General features: G+C 39.7%; 1 protein-coding gene across 1 annotated transcript; it reads left to right on the top strand.

The window, feature by feature from the left end:
* The first annotated feature begins 613 nt into the window (after nucleotides 1–613).
* Nucleotides 614–19,834, top strand: cmtm4 (CKLF-like MARVEL transmembrane domain containing 4). The gene is made up of 4 exons (XM_069173730.1): nucleotides 614–1,528; nucleotides 10,336–10,512; nucleotides 17,043–17,141; nucleotides 17,615–19,834. Exons 1-4 carry the CDS (start codon nucleotides 1,343–1,345, stop codon nucleotides 17,777–17,779), a joined length of 627 nt encoding a protein of 208 aa, XP_069029831.1. The 5' UTR covers nucleotides 614–1,342; the 3' UTR covers nucleotides 17,780–19,834.
* Nucleotides 19,835–20,363: the final 529 nt, after the last annotated feature.

Here is a 20,363-nt window from a genome sequence, read left to right as displayed (position 1 = left end):
CACTGTGCAGCACTTCATTTTTTGGAGGGCTGAGCTGAGCCATCACTACTGTGAAACATTGTGTAAGGCTCAATCTGCACTTTGAGCAGAGTCAGAACTGAACCCCCACTTGAGTGAAGGATAATGGGTGCAACATTCAGGCATCAGATAGACATTTCCAGCATCTTCAGACATCTGCTATCACCTTGGCAACCTTTAATGCCACTAAATACCGTAAGAGGGCAGCAAGCTTCAGGGAAGCAGAGTTTATTTTACGAAAAGGAAATTAGGCCTATCCCTAAATTCTTGAAGTTTATTTGACATCTGATAAATACGACTGTATGACTGACCATTGCTTTCTTTCGAAGCAGCACAGTTTTGTTTTAAAAACTTGGTTGAACTATTCTGACCTTTATTCAGATCGTAAAGCAATTATTTTATTTCGGGTTAAATAGATATTTCATGTTTTGTTTTAGGCTGACAATGTTTTTTTTTAATTTTTTTTACAGATAATACAGCAAACGTTGATAGATAATGGACAGTATACAAGAGAGTAGCACCTATAGTGTAATCCCCTGGGGGATAAATAAATCATTTCATCAGGCACGAACATCGACGATGAAAACCAAACAGACAAAGGAAGAGAAGAGCTGGAAAAAAACGCAGCCGAGCAGGACTCGGTCCTGTCGGCGTGGTTCCGGCTGGATTCGTTTTGCAGGCTGTTTGGGAATACTTAAAACGGGCGCAGAGCACATTCAAGAATGTGCCGTTTTCAGAGGGGCGGAGACAATCTCGCTTTCCATCCACACAGCGAGTAAAGCGGCGTCTACAGGCAGCCTCACTGTGCGCTGCTGTGGAGGCTGCCCAATTAAGTTTACAATAGGAAACAACAAGGATCTCTCTCGGTCCTTCTGGGCCATAATGGCTGGATGTTTTTCGGTCGCAGAGACACAGCCAGGCGGGCATTTTTTCCCCAACTAACCAGAATCGTCCATGGTGAAGTGACACTGGGACTCGAACAAGTGACCCGCCTGACATAGTTCGAAGTGCGGCTGTTCGAGATAGACGCAACATAGTGATCAGGAGGAAACGCCGCGGGGCTGCATTAAGCGGATAGTAGCCTGTTTTTTTTTTTCCCTGTGCGTAATGTTAAAGAGCACCTACTGCCGCGGCTGTTTCACCGCGGGGTGGCTATGAAAAGTGGACCGTCGGGTTGGTTTTCTCCATCCACTTCCAGCGTGCATGGAACAAAGTGTGCTTTCTGTCACATAGCTTGCGCCGCGAGGTAGATCCAGGCGGTTTGTCAGCGTGGGTTTTATATGTAGGATCATTTCTCCTCAACAGTCCAGCTTCTCAAGAAATCATGAGGACCAGCGAGGAGACTGAGGGCTTTGACGGCGAGGCCTCCAACACTTCCATGATCTCCGGGGCCAGCAGTCCCTATCAGCCCACCACCGAGCCCGTCCTCTCGCGAAACGTTTTGGGGGGAATAAGGTGCGACCTGGAGTACCTCAAGTCCTACTTTGGGATTCTGAAGGTGGTCGAAGTGGTAAGTTTAAGCACTACGACACATTATTACATGTTGAAAGATATGCAGCCTCAGTAAAGTAGCCTAAACAAACTATGACGCACCGTTGGAGGATAACATCCACCAAGCAGCCAGTAACATATGGACAGACCAGGCTTACTATCTGTCCAAGGAAACCACCGGTTGTAATTAAAAGATTACTGTTCTGACTTAGATCTCTATGATAAACTGACATGGTTAATTCAAGAAGATGTGGCCATACTGGAGATAAACCTGCACAACATCTCTAATAGTGGTCACAGTCGTCATGGCTAACATGACAAGTGAAGGTCTCTTCCATACCTTGCATACCTTAGCAATTATTATTTTGAATACATGCTGCCTCTAACCAAATGAGGCAGTATTCCACTGGTAAATCTAGTTGTTATGGTCCCATGTTATAGCTATTGTTGGGTTTTCTAGTATTTCCCAAGGGATTTAGTAACTTTTGTTTTGCATGTTTGTAAATATGTAAAAAAAAAATGTCCTCTCCAATGTGTGACTGCTTCCGGCTGCTGCTCTCAAAGCCCTTAAATATATCTGCAAATGTGGATGCACTCAACATTGCACCTGGTGATACCTGTGTATTTGATTAGATCCTGGGTTGGTCTTGGAAAGAGAGAGGATCAGTATCTGAATTTCTTCTCGCGTTGTAGTCACTGGAAAACACATTTTTGCCGTTATTTTAAACCAGTATACCCAAACCAGATGTCTGGACTGGGATAAGAGGCAACAAGAAAGCTAAATGAAGGGTCCCAAAGATCTGATAACTCTCCAGAGGAGGAAATCGCTATCAAGCTCCGGCCATTTCTCTTCTTCTGGTGCCAAAAAACTTGATACAGGCCTGCACACAAATACGCATGAAGTAATGTGTCCACAACAGCAGTTACCTCTAACACAGCGAGTGGACAGCGCAAGCAACCTAAGAGTCGACACTGTCAGATGATTATACTGCATATTGTTGTGCTTTATTTCTACAACGTCTGTCTACCTGTAGAAAAAGTGTTTTTGTAATCTTTTTTCAGTTTGTGGGTGGCTGTGTGTCCCAGTGGTCTGAGAGAAGATCACAGTCAGCCTGCGCTGTTGCTCACACCTGCAATGTTTACCTCTGTGTATGTGGGAAGTAAAGATGGGAAGCCATCTGTCATCAGCGTGGGAGAAGTTTGGAAGAGGCAGCAACTAAAAAGATTCATATTGATGGTCTTCATTTGTTTCACAGCGAAAACTGCACTATCGTTTCAGACATGGCAGCTCAACAAAATAACTTTTACTCCATATTTTTTTTAACATCTAGCTGCTGAGGCCCCTCATAAACAAAAATGTAACACCATACAAATTATATTCATGCCATTCATGGTTGCAAATATGTTGGCTTGCTGCTTGGCTTCATAGTTTTAATGTAATCACCGATATATGCACATAATAAGCTAAATTAATGAACAGTACTATTCCTGTCTGGAAACACCTTTGTGATTTGGGCCAAGCAGGGCTGAAGAAATTTAAAATGTCTTATATTTGTGTCCCTACAAATTCAGTAATGATATAATACTTATTTTATCCTTGCATCAAGAAACAAATAGCTCTTTCAGCAAACCTTTTTTTCAGCTAACGATATAAACCGAATTTATTAAATACCAAGTGTTGTCTAAACACAAGCAGCTGTACCAAAAACAAATGCCTTCAAAAACTGTGTAAAATTGGTACAAGAACAATTTAACTGAGATACAATCTGATCATTTGAATAAGAAAAAAAAGATGCATTTGATGCCAGCTGTCAATACTTGACAGTTATAACATTTTGCTCAGTACCAAAAAAAACAACTTTGGTTCAATACCCAGCAAACCTTGGTTTCAGAACCTCGAGTACATCCAAGCAAGCCAATAAGCATGATCTTAGACCCTATAAGATCATGCCATTATTTACTTCAATGGTTTATTGAGCCCCGATACCCATTTTCCTGTTTGTCATATATCTCTTCTGCCAGCATGCAGAGGACCAATGAAAGTCATCCACGTTTACGTTCACTATCTCAGAGGAGGCGTACAAGGCTGTCTGCCAAGCATTAATAGCTTCACTGGCTTTCATTTTTACTGCTCTGTCCTTCTAATTGCTTCACTGTGTGCCAGCTGAAGGCGTGTGATGATCTTTTAGGAATAATAGATGACAATGCGAAGGTGACTGCTCATGGTGATGCACTTTAAAAGGACCTAATGTAGCACCGTGTCTGCACTATGCGAGGGAAGTGTTTTATTTGTTATTTGCACAAATATGTTGAGAGAAAGTGGTTCTGTGGCTTAAAGGGCTGCAGTCATGTGTCGTTAATAGATCATCTTTGTATAGAGATCACTTCTGCGGAGTAATGATTACCACCACTGCAAATGGATGGTAGAGTGGAATACATGCTGCATTGTACCACACACTTCTTTAAAGATCCTGAGCACATCTTTGCAAACATGGAGGAATAACTAGTTATGCTTTATGAAATGCAAGTTTATTGTAAAACCTTTGTGATAATGGCAGTTTTGCCACTCATCACTGAATGGGTAGTTGGGTTTAAATGCCTCGCCCCTCCCTTCTGGCCTTTGTCCATACTTCCTTATGACCCTTTTTAAGGAAATGTTTATTATATCACCTTTACACCCAGGCCACGTTCACTCTAAGGTAGTTATAAAACCACTCTGACATTTGCACTGACCCACGTTTACAGAGAAATTCTCTGTTTCCCTCTGCAGATCGGCACTAAGTGCTAAGAGCTAATAGACCCGTGTAGTGGTTTCACACCGGAGCACTAAAATGCATGTGCACAGGCTTTTAATGAGCCAGTCAACTTGTCATTCTTTGGATGAATGGATACACGGGCTGCTGCTGATCCTGTACTTATCAGATGCAAGCAGTGGGATGTAACCTGACCGAGGTGTGTTCATCCTGACAGCACGTTTGTCTTTGTCTCTTTACTGTGACTGGGTCAACAAAGTCCAATCGATATTCACCTCATGTGCCTCTCCACGCTCACAGAAATTTGATACCTCTAAGGGCCTTACAGTGCATCTATCAAACGGCCTTTATTTCCCAGCAAGCCCTCTGCCTTCGTGATAAAAAGCAGTTTATTTGTGACGGTGTGTGAAACACTGTTCCCCTTTTCTTTTCTTTTTTTTTCAAAGAATATTATTCTATCAAGTGGTAGTTAAACATTAGTGTTTCTTTCTGTGGCTGTTGTGTAATGAAGTTACCAGATGCTCCCAAATGTCAGCACTCACTTCCTCCACCGAGAGAGACGCCATGTGCTTCATTCTCCTGTGGTTGAAACATTACTTATTCAGAACTTGTCAGGAGACATAAAGACAACAAGAATGTTGTGCATGCATGTGGGGAAACATGCATGTTGTTGCCTATACGCAGCAGCACACACTTAACTTATCCTCTGGGTGAAATCTAACCTGCATTCAGGCTATACTTTCCATCTCCTATAGTGTCATGACTGTGGGCTCCCGCTAGAGCATATTCAATATTTTGGGGGATTTTTCTTTTGGCATTGGGTCTCATAGGTGTAGGAGGACAGCATGTACTGTTGCGTATGGTTTCCACAGTGAGGCCTATTTTCCCGTCCTTTAATTTTCTGTCCACAACAGATGGTCTATTAGGAGGGGATCTGAGTCCAAGACGTCCTTGAAGGCAATAATCCCAAAGATAAAGATGTCCTTGCTTGTGGGAGAGAAAAGACAAAGAGAGTTGATGTGTATGATCGTGCACGTGTGCACACACAAAGAACCGGGCTGAAGGTTGACATAAAATCATTACTTACAAGATTACCCAGTATGGTGCTTGTGATCCCCCGCCTGCTCCCCCGTGACTGCCTGACACCTGCTACACAAGGCACCTCGGGGAGGCAATATGCTCTGTGAAAGAGACATGACATCACCTCTCAGCTCAAGCAGCCCTCCATTCCTGTTTGGGTGTAACCTTTTTTAGTTGCGTTGCAGTAACAGACGGACTGCTATCCAACTACATGCACTAATGAAGCTTCAACAGCTGCACCAACCTTTGTCCCAGTTATAGTCGGATATGCGTTCTGTTGTCTTTGCTGCAGTGCTTCACTGATAATGGGACTGTTGGAGATTTTGCATTTATGCATCACTCTCTGTGGACTTTTCCTTGTTTCTTGTCAGGTGACGTCTCATTTGAATCATTTGTCCATCACAAACAGGAGAGTTGTCCTCTCCCAGTTCACCAGTGCCAGTCAGCGAACAACACCACTTGCCAGAAACAGAGCGCCCAGCTCATTAAACGGGATAAACAGGCTTTGTCTATTGAGCTGCTGAGAGCTGAGGGAGAGGAGGAGGAAGAGGAGTCTTCTGGGCTCTTTGTTGAGTGTGTTTGGAGCAGTTCAGCAGTATCTAACAATAAGATGAAACTAGGTAGGCAGGACTCAAGTTGGATTTTGAAAAACTTTATCGGGTTTTACTAACAATCCCCAGTTTTCTAACTTTAATAGGTTTTTTTATACGGACACTTTGGAGTCAAGTGCTGGTTCAAAGTTTTAGATAGAAAACTTCTGAGTGTCTTGGAGATGTTTCTGCAAAAGAAAATTGACAAATGTTTTATTTCAAGGGGAAGATTTGTTTTAAAAGTGGTGAAATTCAAGTAAAGTAAATCAATAGTTCGGGCTTTAGAATATTAACGTCAAACAAATAACTTTATTTGAGTCTAGTGTCTCAAATAGTCTTACCAAAATCTTGCAAGTACATTTTCCTTGTTCAAGGATGGACTTTGTGATCCATGTCCAGACTGCACACGGTATAATGAAGCACTGATTCTGCAAGTTATTGTGCCTCCCATACCTTCTATAACTGAGGCCTATTTTGCACACACACACAAACAGTAAGTGACAGCTCTTACTAGAGAACCAGCTCCATCGCAGTTTGATCGCAGCTTTGTGTGGTGAGCACATACAGAAGCTCAATGATATGTCTTTGTGTTCATGCTTGTTTCACTGTATTCATCTATTCTTGTCAGTTTTTTTTCATGGAGGCAGAACATTTGTAAGGATTTGATGAGTCTTTTGAAATTATTATGTTTATATTGGAGCCATCATTATAATACACTGTGTTATGTCATGAATTAATGGGACAAATATAGGAATTTATGGAATAATGTATTCTCTTGTGTGTTTATTGAAAAGTTGGTTGAGATCATACTTTTAGTTCCATGGCCTTGGTGCTTCTCAGTTGCCAACCCCCACTCCCCCACTCCCTCCTTCTGCATTATTTAGCCATTTTGCTGATATCATATTCAGTTTCTCTTCTCTGTTCCTATGTCAGTTACCCTATGTATAGCAGCCTCACTCTAATCTTCCTCCTGCTCTCATTGCCCACCAGAATACAAATTTAGATAATCTGACCACTTCCCTAAACTCATGTCTGTGCAATTCCCATGACATTCTTCCTCAATGACAAACAGGAAGAGGATTTCCAAGATATTGGCGCCATGATTTAACGTTAATATGCAAGTTTTGAGTCCTAGTCACCCACTTGAGTGTAAATGGTGTTCAGCCAAGCTTGAGGTTGCCATATCAATTAAAATGATTGTTTTTGATTACATAAACCTGTTCTTGCGAGGGAGTTTCATTTATTAAAAAAAACAAAAAAAAAACTATTCCCAATTTTTTTTTTTTTTTTTTTTAGAATACAGCTAAACTTGTCACTGAGCCTCCCTGTGTGAGTCCCATAGACTCTGCTAATAACTAAATTAACTTTACTGAAAAAATTAATATCATCAGAAAACAGATCATTACCTAAAAGAAGCTGCTAATAAAGCAGCACTTCAGTCGTCTGCTTACAGAGGGAATGACTCTACATGCAGCTTAATAGAAACTTAACACTGACATTTACTGTTCTCATGTTTTCTTCACTGTGTTGTGAATACATTGGTGAGAAAAAATAAATTATTGTAACTCTTTAGAAATATAGACAAATAAGTTATTATCCTTCATGTCTTTATTGAACTAATTTATTATGCTCATTCCTAGGCTGTAAATATGTATATTTATGTTTTATATTTCTTTATATGTCTGTCTGTTTTGTTTTGTTTGGACGCTGAGAGCGAAGCTATAACCGGAGTCAAATTCCTTGTATGTGTTAACATACATGGCCAATAAAGTGATTCTGATTCTGATTAAATAGTCCCAGTGCTACTGGAAAAAAGTTAGTGAACCCTTTGATTTAATAACTGGTTGAAACTCTTTTGGCAGCAATGACCTCAAACAAGCATTTCTGGTAGAAGTAGATCAAAGCTGCACAATGTTCAGGAGGAACTTTGGACCATCCATCCTCATAGAAGAGCTTCAGCTCTGTCATAATCTCCGGATGTCTGGTATGAACTTGACATCAGTCTACACTTTCTCTATTGGGTGTGTTTCCATGTTTAGTGTTATTGTCCGTCTGCATCACCAAACTTCTGCTGAGCTTCAGCTGACAGCCACCTGGACATTATCCTCCAAGATACCTTGATAAAATTGGAAATTGATTTTCCATTTTGACGGTGATAAACTATTGAGGCAGCTGAGCAGCACCAAATCATGATGCCCCCTCCTCTTTACGCCAACACTTCACTACTGGGATGATGTTTTCATGTTGGAATACAGTTTCTTTTTACTTCACTTTAATTGGTTTGCAAAATATTTTTCCAGTAATATTCCAGCAGATCATGGTGATCATTGGCAAACTTCAGGTCTTTTTTGGGAGAGTACGGGCTTCCTGTGTGGACACCTTGCCCAGTTAAAGATTTTTGTTTGGCAGAGTCGTGAACAGATGTTAACCAGCTCTGACGATTCCTTTAAGCCTTCAGCTGTTACTCTGAGGCTCTTTTTTTTTTTTACCCGTCCAAGAAAGAGGTGCTACAACACTAAATCATCCAATAACAGACAACTTGTCAAACTGTGGACTGATAATCTAAAGTATTGAGTCCATTTTAGTGCAATTTAGCAATTTTTGATCATAAGTCTTCTGATATTGCTCTTTAGTGAGGCAGGTTTCATGTCAGCAGATGCTTCTCGAGCACTTTCTATAAGACAATGTAGCTCTTACTTGATCAGACATCAGGTTTGTTGGTATTATTAGACGAGCAACACTGAATGTCTAAATGTTTTCTTCAGTGTGGCCAGAGCAATACAATGATTTGTGTGTTATTTGTTGAAACAGATTGTGTTTGTTCATAACTGTAACTTAGATGATGATTTGATTATGTTTACTGTAGATATGCAGAATAGATTAATACATGAATTCAGATCATTTCAAAGGGTTCATTTACTTTTTCTTACCTCTGTAAATTTGGGAACTTGGCAGAAACTGTACAAAAATACCTGGTATATTTTTTAATTGACACTCTCCCAATCTTTAGAGAAAGCGTGTCAGTTTCTCACTCTTTCCCACGTAGGCTGTGCTTACTCACTATTTGTGTTGTTATGTCTGCTGTGGCTCTAGATTTAGTTTGCATTAAATTACACTTCCAGAGATTACATGGAACTTCTAGGTACCTTTTGCAAATGAAGGAGAAAGAAAATCAAACAACCTTTCACGCCACATCTGTTCATTCAAAACTGGGCCTTAGTGTTTGCATGAACATTAACAAATCCCAAGTAATCAAATTGAATGTCATTTCATGCCAGTCCTTTTGTACCTCAACTGTATAAAGGAGAAAGAAACACAGATAAGACAGACAGCTGCTGTCAAACTGATCTTCCTAGTAAAAGTACATTGCAAGTAAAAATAGTCTTGAATGACTTTACCATTTAGAAAAGTGAAACAAAAAAACTTATATTCTTACAGTTTAACCTCCAATCGTCCCTCAATTTAAATCCGCCATTATACATCATCATTGATACAAAATGCTGAATTATTCCAGCATTGCTAGACCATCAGATCTGGTTTGAACTGACCTGATTTCAGCTGCTTCAGGTCAGTAATATTCAGCAGTGGCATTCTCATGGCTCTGTTATGTCTCAGGGTTTTGGACAGCTCTGAGCGTATCCGTAATCTGTGTGTGGTTTTGTCGGGGTCTGGATGGCAGAAGAACACCTAAATAGCAGAATTCTTCCCATACTGTGGTTCGTTGATGGATGTTGGCTGCAGGGAGGCATCATCACGGGCTGCCAGGAGCAGGACTCATGAGATGGGCTCATGGCCTCTGGTCTATTCATAGGACAATCACTTCATAATCTGGAACCACGAACAAAAACTCACATAAAGTTACAGAAATAGCTTAACTCAGAGTACCCTCTATGATTCAGAACAGTGTGACCACTAAGCCTATATTTATAGGTTTTTAGGTTTTTAGGATTTTCATTTTTTTATATCCCTATCCTGAATGAATGACGCAACGTTGTTTATATAATCCAAAAATCTGGATCGAATCGAATTTAACAAGCACTTGTTATGGAAATGTATGTTATTATATGATATTTATACGTTATTCATAGACTTGTTTTGTCTTTTAGTTGTTAACCAGCTCAACCGTTGAATCACTTCCAGATTTGTATAGACTTTGGACATGAAAATCAGACTGTAATTGTAATTGGGAAGAGTTTGACGCGTATAATTTTAATAATGAACTTCACGGCATGATAATGTATGCAGATTGTTCATGGTGACCTAGTTTTCCAACCAGGAGAGATGATTCATTAATCAGGTGAACAATCGTGTAACTTGTTTCTGGCATAATGTTTTGCCGATGCAACTCTACACGGAACACTCAACATGTCACTCTTGTCTCTCCTATTAATTTCCCACCTCAGCTCCTGTCACTCATTGGATTCATCTGCATAGAGACTATCATGATGTGCTCTCCCTGTGGAGGGGTCTACTTCTTTGAGTTCGTCAGCTGCAGTGCCTTCGTGGTGACGGGAATCCTCCTCCTGATCTTCAGCCTCAACCTGCACACCAAGGTGCCCCACGTCAACTGGAGCCTAACGGTACGTACACAGAGGCACACTGGTGTCTCTTACTTTCTTCTGGACTCCGTCACTGGTGGGCGCTAATGTTGGAAATCCCCCCCTTTTAACACAGTGAAGGAATGTAGCAAAAATATGTGATTTCAGCAGCGACGACCTAACGTACAGCCGATTGTAGGTTTGCACACAAAAGATTGCACAGCAGGGAAGTGTTAGCATAAGTCATCAAAGTACTGCAGATCTTCTGGGAATTTACTTGTCAATTACACATGAAACAACAGATGACAAAAGCAACAGGGAATTTTTGGAAACGTCATTTTGCTGTGTCGAAGCATTTTGGTTTAGCAACATTTCACAAAGTGATATGTTTTGTTATTGTCTGACCTTCAAATTATAGCTTTCCTGCACATGGAAAACTAGAAATATACTTCACCTTATAATAGAAAAGTGGGAATCAAGCAAAAAGTTGTGTTTTTTGTTTTGTTTGTTTTTTTTTACTAATTTTAGCAACAGTAACAGCAAAAACGTGCAAAATCTTTCTGATTTAGAGGTCAAACTTATATTGGAAAAGGTCTCTGAAAAGTTTAACAGACAGAAATATGTGCACCATGTTTATGCGTATCACTCCTGATTTTATTTTCTTCCTTAGTCATCATCATAATCATAATTATCACAGATTAGTTTATGGTAATTTTAAACTATGGAGCAGTAATTTGAATGAAGCCATGTATCTATCCTTCCCCAGTAGAAACTGAACAAAAGAAGCTCCACATGAACCTCTATTTGAATTGTGTTGAAGGTGTGTATCATCAGGGCGAAGCTTAACACAAACTCGTTCCAGTGAACGTTGGACTGGTTGGGAGAGCATACGGTTTCAGTGTTACCACCAGGATGTGCATTGTCAGCTGTAAGCAAATGAGCTCGTGGGTGTTCTCCAGCAGATACTGGCCTCCTCTCAGTATTTGCCTACATGCACATGTTGGGGTGTTCTGAGCTGCAGCCGAGTATCTTTTACAGACGGTGGTGTTGAAAAAATGTCTTTAACCATATTTCCAGGGGCCACACAGCTTACAGCGCGTATCATAGTGAAGCAGTGGATGTTAAACCAGATGTCCAAATCCAACCATAGCTATCAGATTCCTTTACAGTGTCCTCAGTACAGTATTCTACCTCAAACATGAAGAGTGGGCGTGCCTTTGGCTTCTGCTTTTGGCAAAACAACACCAAATGAAAGCTTTTTACAGTCTTGGACAGGCCAAAGCCAATTAAAGAGTGCTGATTTAGGAACTTCTACCAGGTACCTGTGACCATTAGAGTCCTTATAATCTAAAATCCTCCTGTTCACTCTTTTCTGATACTTTCTGGTCCTTTTATTCTCAGGCTCATTGGCCTCTTATGTCAGCTTGGACTAGTTAATTGTTTTTCCACTTATGTGATTAATAGTCTAGAAAAATATAATTAATATGAATTGTGTGTTTGTGTGCATAGGCTTGAGTTGAAGTAAGAGGTTTGACTTTAATGTGCTGTGGTTTGGCTCATTTGAATTGCTGGAAATCATGCTGCTGTGCTCAAAGTCTTTCATGTTTTGTAAGAAAAAAAAACTGAAGATTAAATATTTGGAGGGTAACAAATTCTGTGATTATGGCTTTTTGGTTTCTGCTCTGCTGCAAAGAGACACTCATAGTAGGTGTTGCTCTCCAGACTCCACAGTCGCTGCCCCCACTGGTAGCTAACAAGTTCACGATGCCCGGTGGCTCTCCACAGTGTCGGCTCAACCTCGCGCTGTTTAAGTCTATCAAGTTCAAAGCTGCTGTAGTCACGTTGGGCCCCTGGGAATTTCACCATGAGTAAGCATTTCAGAGTTAACCAACTATTAACCCTTCTGCTGACTTACTCCGTTCCCCAACTACAAACCGTGGAGAGGCGCCGACAATACTCCTCTGTGGAGGGAGCTGTTGTACAATTTGGTGGAGAGTCAATAGAAGGCTTTTTGATGGTACAATTATGTGCTATATGATCCCTTCTCCTCCAGCTCACCCTCTATGATGACTTTGGCAGCGCAAAGGGGGAAACACAAGCCTTGACCCCATTCCCTCTTCTTCCACAAGGAAATGAATGCAGCCCTGGGACCTTGTTGTAAAGCCACTTGGTAACTTTACGTGATTAACTTGAGGGTTTAGATTTTGAAGGCAGCCTACTTGGTGTTTTCAATTGTTTTCCTAATTCAGAGCCAAATAACTGTTGGCTGCGCAAAGGGATTCTGGGACAGAAACAGGGCAACACTAAAGACACAGACACACTAGAAAATTCAGAGCCCAAAGGGGAGGGAGAGAGAGAGAGATGTTGTTGTTCTCTTTTTAGAAGGAGAGCAGCAGTTTCAATACCCTGTCAGCATGCCCAATATATTCTGCTTGTTTTGTTCTGAGAATAGAAAGTTTTTAATCACAGTTAATACATAAATTAATTTGGTACTTCACCGGGGAAACTCGTGCTGCGTCCTGACCGGAGTTGTCAGTGGTGGTAGGTTGGTAATTATGGTTTAATTAACAGCAGTTCCCATCAGTTCTGTAGCGACAACAATCAACTGGACTTACTTTTTTAGGTCTCACTGCTCTAATGGCATCATAGTAGTTGGACTACCTGTGAGCAACTAGCTGGTGATCATAGTGGAACATCTAGCTGCTACAGAGCCAAATATCTCCCTCAGGAATCCCCCTCAAATACCCAGACATTGTTTATATTGAAGCACTATGTCTCAGTGACCAGTGGCCAATAAAATAAAATGATTGTTGTTGAATTGATAAAGAAGTTTCAGCATGGCTGCAGACACTACTTTATAGTCTATATCCAGTGAAGACAGAATAGAACACACTCTGGGTTACTGTGCTCAGGTCAACCACAACATGATCATTATCTACTCGGTGTGCCAGTAAAGACGACGGTACAAAAAGTTAATCAAACATCTGCTCAACAAGCAGCACATGATGAACTTGTAGAAATTTGAAATCTTTGAGCGTGCGCCTCTCATTCAACTCAAAGTCCCCCTTTCACCACTAACGCCAGTATGTTACACATTTAACATTTCTGCACCAAGCATGCTCATAGCTCATTATTGCATATAATGGTTGCCTTTGAGGGAAAGATCAGCCAGCTCCTCTCTCTTTCTGCTCGCTGTGGGTTTCTTTACATCAGTAGGAAGATATGATCTGACATAAGCAGCCTATTTTTTTTAATGTATAAACTATTAGAAATCACATTCATGATAAATTCATCTATTTCTTATTGTTGAGATGGTGAAAAATGGTTCACATGTTTGAATTTGTAAGAGCAATAGTATTGGTTATTATATGGACCACAACAAATAGATATTGTATATAGTTAATGACCCTGAAATTCCACATCAGTGCATACAGTAGTTGTTTATATGTGCATTTTCTACATGTATTTGTATGTTAATTGTTTCTCTGGTTGACCATGTGTTATTCTGCCAGTAATGACCTCCATCTCTCTGCTAAATCTGCACACAGCAGAGGGTTGTGGTTATTTTTAGCATTAGTCATTAATCTATCATCAGTTCAGACCAGAGACCACTTTACTCCTGCTGTATTTACTTTACCTACAAGTGAAATCCAATAAAATCTCTCTTGGTTTTGACAGCTGAAGTCTGCCACCCGGGCAGGCAAAAGACATGAAGTGCTGGCCTTCTATCTTTATTTCTCTTTCAAAGAGAATCAGGCGTAGACGTGAAAGTCGGAGAGGCGTTTTATTCTTGCATGAATCTTTCTGGCCGTGTGTGGCTTGCTGCATGTGTCAAGAGAATGCATCTCGTAATGTGTTCTGTTGCACCCTCCAGGGTTTCCATAGTTGCACGTCACTGGATATTTCTACCTGCTAGCTTGAGAGCACAACAGAAACATCAGACCACATACGGCAACATGGTACTGCTAATTAACAATATACAAAGCATCTGCCCTTTTACAAAGTAGAATGGATACAGGGGCCGATTTCTCAAACACAGATTGTTACATTGGCTTAGATTAAGCTCATAAATCAGGCTTTAGTTAGACGTGTATCCGATGTTTGTCTCTTAAGTAAGACTAATTCACTAGGAATTCTGGGTAAATTACAACTTGGTTGACAAACCAAAGGAATTAAACAGCTGTAAGAATATTTATTTGGCAACATTGAGCAAATAATGGGAGAGTACAAACAAAACCTGATTTGGAAAAAACGACGACCAGTAAGTTTCCACTGGGTTACAGCGGTCTCAAATATATTTCCCTTCTCATAGTTTCACAAAAGTATCAGCAAACCACAAATATGGGTCTTTATTGTTGTTAAACTGATTTGTCTTTGCATCACCCAAAGAGCAAACTTTAGACAGGTCTAACAACCTGTCTAAAAGGTCTTTGTGAAACCTGTTTGTAAACCCTGTTTCCAGTGCTGATGCAGTTCTGATCTTGCCAAGGGAACATGTCTGAGTTTGTTATTAGTTATTACATTAGTCATACAGACCCATATTTACATACCGAGGCACAAACAGTGAAAATGTTTTCTTTTTTTATATATAATATATTCTTTTAATGCAGTGCTGTTACAAATAAGCTAATGTTGACCCATTTTGGAGATGTTATGCAGACAGAGTTGAGGGTTTGTAATAATGTGATAATGTAATTGGTTGCTAAGGGGTGAATTCATGTATTTTCAAGTGTACAATTCAAAAGTCAAGAATGGACTTTACAGCTCTTTTAATCTAATTTATTATATTTATATATTATTTTAAAGCTCTGAAACTTGGTGTGTATGATTGGATATGATGAGCCTGAGAGTAGTTTGGTCCAGTCTGTGCTTGTTTTATTTGAGGTTAAACAGTGAATTGTGGGAGTAAAGCGGACAGGCTGAGGGTCAGCTTAATTACTGTGGGACTGAACTGACTGGATCCTGAGGGAATCTGGAATCTAAAAGCTTTTCTGCAGGAGGACATCGTAACGTGATCCTGTTAAACCAGTTGGGCAAGATAGATGGGAGTGTGTGTGCGATGTGAGCAGTGTTTGCAGTGTGTGTTCATTGACTGTGACGGTCAGAATGGTGTTATGGTTCGATATTAATTTGTTACTGATTTCACCACGGGATCAGTAGCACATTATCAGACTTTCTATGCCCTGCCGAGTTGTGTACTTCCTCTTCCCTGCGTGCACGCACTTTTGTGTAGGTGTGAGTCTGGTCGGGGTTTGTGACGTCGCCATTGTATGAGCCCAGTGTGTCATATGAGAGACCATGTCTGCAATGATTGCAATCATGCCTCTGATCACGAGGTCTGTGCCCCAGTCATGCTGAGCGCTTGGTTATTAACCCTTTCCTAACTGCCTGGAGTGCAGAAAACAGGAGAGCAGAACTTGAAAGAGGAGTATCTCCATCCTTCTCATGTAAAAAGGTGGTGGATAGAGTGTGTAATGTGTGTGGAGAGAGTGTGTGTAATATCAGGGGCTAGGTGGCTTTTAAGTATGAGCTGTCCTGCATTTTTAAACTGAGAGTGAAGCAGGAGGGTGTAGTCTGGCTGGTTAGAAGAGTATGAGTAAACTCCTAGTTTGTTCAGCATCGTATATCATCCAGGATGTCCTACCTGTGAAGTCAGCCTCGGCCCTGAGACTAATTTGAGTTTAAACTAGATCATCTTCATATGATATCATTTATACAGCTCCATTGAACCTAAATGAAATTTTAAAAAAAGAAAATGCTGAAATTGAATTACTTTAATACTTTCAATGATAGGATTGGGATAACAAACATCTGCTGTGAGGAAAATTTTTTATTTTTATTTTTTGTGTTAAAAGATGTAGAAATATAGAATGCAGGAAGTGATTGTTGCATCATTGCTGCTTTACGTGTTTCAAGTGATTTACATTAAAGTGTTATGTTTAACCATCTATAGGAATAGATATTTGATGTATATTGTTACGACTCCAGATTGGTCTAAGAGAGTATACATAAACATAAAGAGGAAGGACGTTAGGGGTCCAGTTGTTCACCATTACAGTCTTTTTGCCAGTTCAAGAAACTAAAAGAAAAACATTTGTACGAGAAGTTTGTGGTTTTTGTCAGATGTTTTTTTTTCTAAAACTAGATGTTTATGTTCCTCCAAAACAAGATTTCTAAAAACTATTGTTTTGGTTTGGACTGCAAATTAACATTTTGTTGATTATTAAATCAACCTTTTAAAATGTCACAAATTGGTGAAAAAAAAAAATTGTGATTAGTGTTTTCAAAAATATTCCCTTTCAAGACATTGGAATCAAGGAATTTTAGAACTTGGTAATTTTTTTTAAATGAGTGAAAATGATAAATTAATAATCAAAGTAGTTGGTGATTTGTTTTCTGTCAATCAACTAATTGCTGCACCTCTCATTTATTATTAGCTGTTTAATAATTCTTGCTTTACTGTTAACAACATAGTAAAAGTTGTCAATTCTGCATCAGCTGCTTGGTCCTGAAAAGTAGTGCTGCACATCTTGGGTTGATGTTATCTTGTATGTTTTTGTGTCTGCCTGCAGGACCTCGTCAACACCGCTGTCAGCACCTTATTCTTCTTCTTGTCATCTCTCGTGCTAGCCTGCATCAACCACAACACTGGAGCTGAAATAGCAGCAGTGGTGAGTAGTCGGAGAACCAACCAGTCTGTTATACTGGTACAACTAAAGTACACAACAAAGGACGCTTCCATGTGTGTATATACACTGTATACTGATGCCTTTGCAGTGGTGACTGAAGGACTGTTTCTAGTTTTTATATTAACTGACCTCTGAATTACTTGACTGCCATCGCTCCCTGGTAGCTCCAGTTACTCACACATAAATCTGAACAGTCATTTTTCACCATCAGACAGTTCTATATGTTTTATGTTCATTTTTAGCAAACATAATTAAACTCAATCTATTATATTAATGCACTTTAAAACAAGTAAACTTTTAAGTATTTTATTATTGCGCTGTAATAACATTATTTTCACATGGTTGTGATTTCACTACAAACGCCTTTTGAAAAAGAAATGCTGACAAATTTCAGGAACTGTTTATTCATGCAGCGTTTTGTTGTTATTCTGCTTCCTGTTTGAACTTGTATGCAGATCTTTGGCTTCCTGGTGACCGGTGTGTATGGGATAAACACCTTCCTGGCGGTGCGGAGGTGGCGCCGCGGCAATGGGTGTCAGGGAGCGGCTCAGACCAGCGAGTACATCCGAGCACGCACGGCGTCTCGTGGAGAAATGGAGGCACGACCTGAGCTTGCGTGAGTGCCGGCAAGGCAATCAGACAAACTGAGAGAAAGCCACACTACCTGCAGCTGACAGAGATGGACACTACTCTGCCTTCAGAACAGTATTTCATTCAAGTCTTGTGTGGAGCGGCCTTCTCAGGCTCACCACATGCTTTTGACGCGGGCTGTGCTTTTTACCTGTCGAGCCCAGCCACTGAATCAATCTTCCATTTCATAGCCACAGGTGAGCTCTGTGGCATCCTGACTGCTCCTGGTAAAACAATAAGGACTGAAGTTATGCTTTTTAAATCCTTTCATCCACCTATCTTTTTAAATCCGTGTGAAGGACAGCTTCCTCGAACAGCCACAAAAAACTGTGCATCAGCTCGTGGGTGTTGACTTTTTAGAAAGTTGTATCTGTCACTGTGAAGGAAGTTGAGGAAAAGAAGGTCAGCTTTTGTACAGTTTGCTTATGTAATGCTGTTGTCTGTGGTAAGTATGTGATCGTGGATCCAGGATGCCACTGGACCAGCAACATGTAGTAACCTGCAGTAAAGCAGAAGCAGCACGACTTTATTGTTCTCACTTACGGCCTTTTGGTTCCACCTGTCAGCAAGGTTGACATTACATCTTTTTTCTACACATTATATTTGCTGTCAGAAAAGTTTCTCCTTTGTCTTGGCTAACTTTACAAAGGCCTTTAAAATGTTGACCTTTGGACACTAACAAGATATTTACTGTCAGCAATTATAATAGTAACAGGACGGTCATTCTTAACTGCAATAAAGACGGGCAATATACAGTAAGGTAAATATTTTTCAAAGAGTAAAAATGATTTACTTCTTTGCAACACAAATACATCCAATGAGTTTGACACAAAACAAAAGTAAAAGTCACATTACTTCATTCCATCTGTTTTATCCAAGGTTGGGCACAAACTATTGAAAAAAATACTCTCACTAGCATTCCTAAAAAATTTCATTGTCAGATCTGTGTGAGGTCATTACTGCGAGCCAGCAGTGTGTTCTATGAAGTAAAAATAAGGTAATTGGTATCTTGTTCTTTTTGCACTTATTCAGGGCTTCAGGTAACACAAATGTTAACATAACATCAGTGAGATTTAAACAAACACCAGGAGGTGACTCTGTAAAGACCAATGCCCTTAGCTTGTACAATGTATCTCAGGTAATGACACTCCTTCCATCTCTGAATCTAAAAAAAAACATTTAAAATGAAATCACAGGGTGCCTCGACCTGAACGCTGTATTTCTTAATGCCTTCCTTATTATTAGACGATAGGACTGTCACAGAATGAAAGTGGACACAGTAACATGGAAATATGGTACATTTGCCTTTGTCACAGTTTTCACTCAATGTTTGTATATTTATCTACAATATATTATCACACACTTGTTGTATCATGATATTTCTATCGTTCCACATTACAGCTGTTATAAAGTTTCTAGTTTAAAACTGGTCATCCCTTTTAATGTTTTTCTTTTTGACCAGTGAACCTGCGGCAACAAGGAAACTTAATCTTGAAAATTAACATCACATTTGCTTTTTAGGATGAAGGAAAAAAAAAATAGACTTAATTTCTGGTGTCTTACATTGTTCTAATGTATTGAATCTACAGTTAAACCTTATACCTCTTTCGGGTAAGTTATCCTGGGACTCTATGGCTCCATCTCCTGGTCGTCATCTAAAATGCATTTCTTGTGACTTCAGTGGATTGAGTGTACAGCCAGATAATTACAGAAGTGTGTGTATAAATGAAGGACCAGAAATGTATTCGGGGTAACATGAGAAATAATGTATAACTTCTTAAACAGCCACAAAAGGTTTGATGGATCAGGCATTTCTCATGTTTTAAGTAACTTATACTATATTCAGTTGATATTTCTCTTGGTTTGGAGACTGAAGCAGTTTTATGAAGACAATCACATTTGTATTTATGTCTGTAATTTACATTGATGGATTTGTTTTTGAGTGATTCTATAACAATGTTCACTTAAACTTTTGTACAGCAACAAAATCATGAAGTGCATTATGCCATTTGATGATATAAACTGACCATACTTGTTAAAAGCTATCCAGCTGCAGCTCTCTCTGTGCTACAAATATGTTACAAAGAGACGGAAAAGAAAGGCTTTCTGCTAGTTTTCAGATTTTGATATAAACGGCGAACATGATTAGTCCGAGGAAAATTAGATGTGCTTCTGTTCTCTTTTGATTCTGTGTGCTTTTGTTCATGATTACAACAAAGTCTGTTGTACAGCATGGAGCCGTTCTCAGCTGTATTTTTGTATTTAAAACATTTCTCAAAAGGCTTCACATCAGTTTATAGTGACAATTTAAATAAAGTGACATTATTGAAAATAACTTTTTATTCCAAGTTTTTGAACAAAAAGACAAAACAGTAAAAGAGACGCGTACCATTTTACCTGAAATAGTTCAAAAAGGGGTCTCGCATATAAAATGGCACCCTGTTTATCTTGATCTTAAGATTTTTTTCATTAGGTGTGTTTGGATTTTGTTGCTCAGCAGTGAAAACCATGTTTCTCCCACTTCTTATAGTAAATAAATCATTGAAAACCCTTTTGGTTAGTTTGCAAAATATA

This window comes from Embiotoca jacksoni, unplaced genomic scaffold (assembly GCF_022577435.1).
Source record: "Embiotoca jacksoni isolate LCO1_2020_lvr unplaced genomic scaffold, fEmbJac1.0.p SCAF_6, whole genome shotgun sequence".
Taxonomy (NCBI): Eukaryota; Metazoa; Chordata; class Actinopteri; family Embiotocidae; genus Embiotoca; species Embiotoca jacksoni.
Note: the sequence above shows the minus strand (reverse complement) of the source record. Positions and strands in the feature narration are given on the sequence as shown.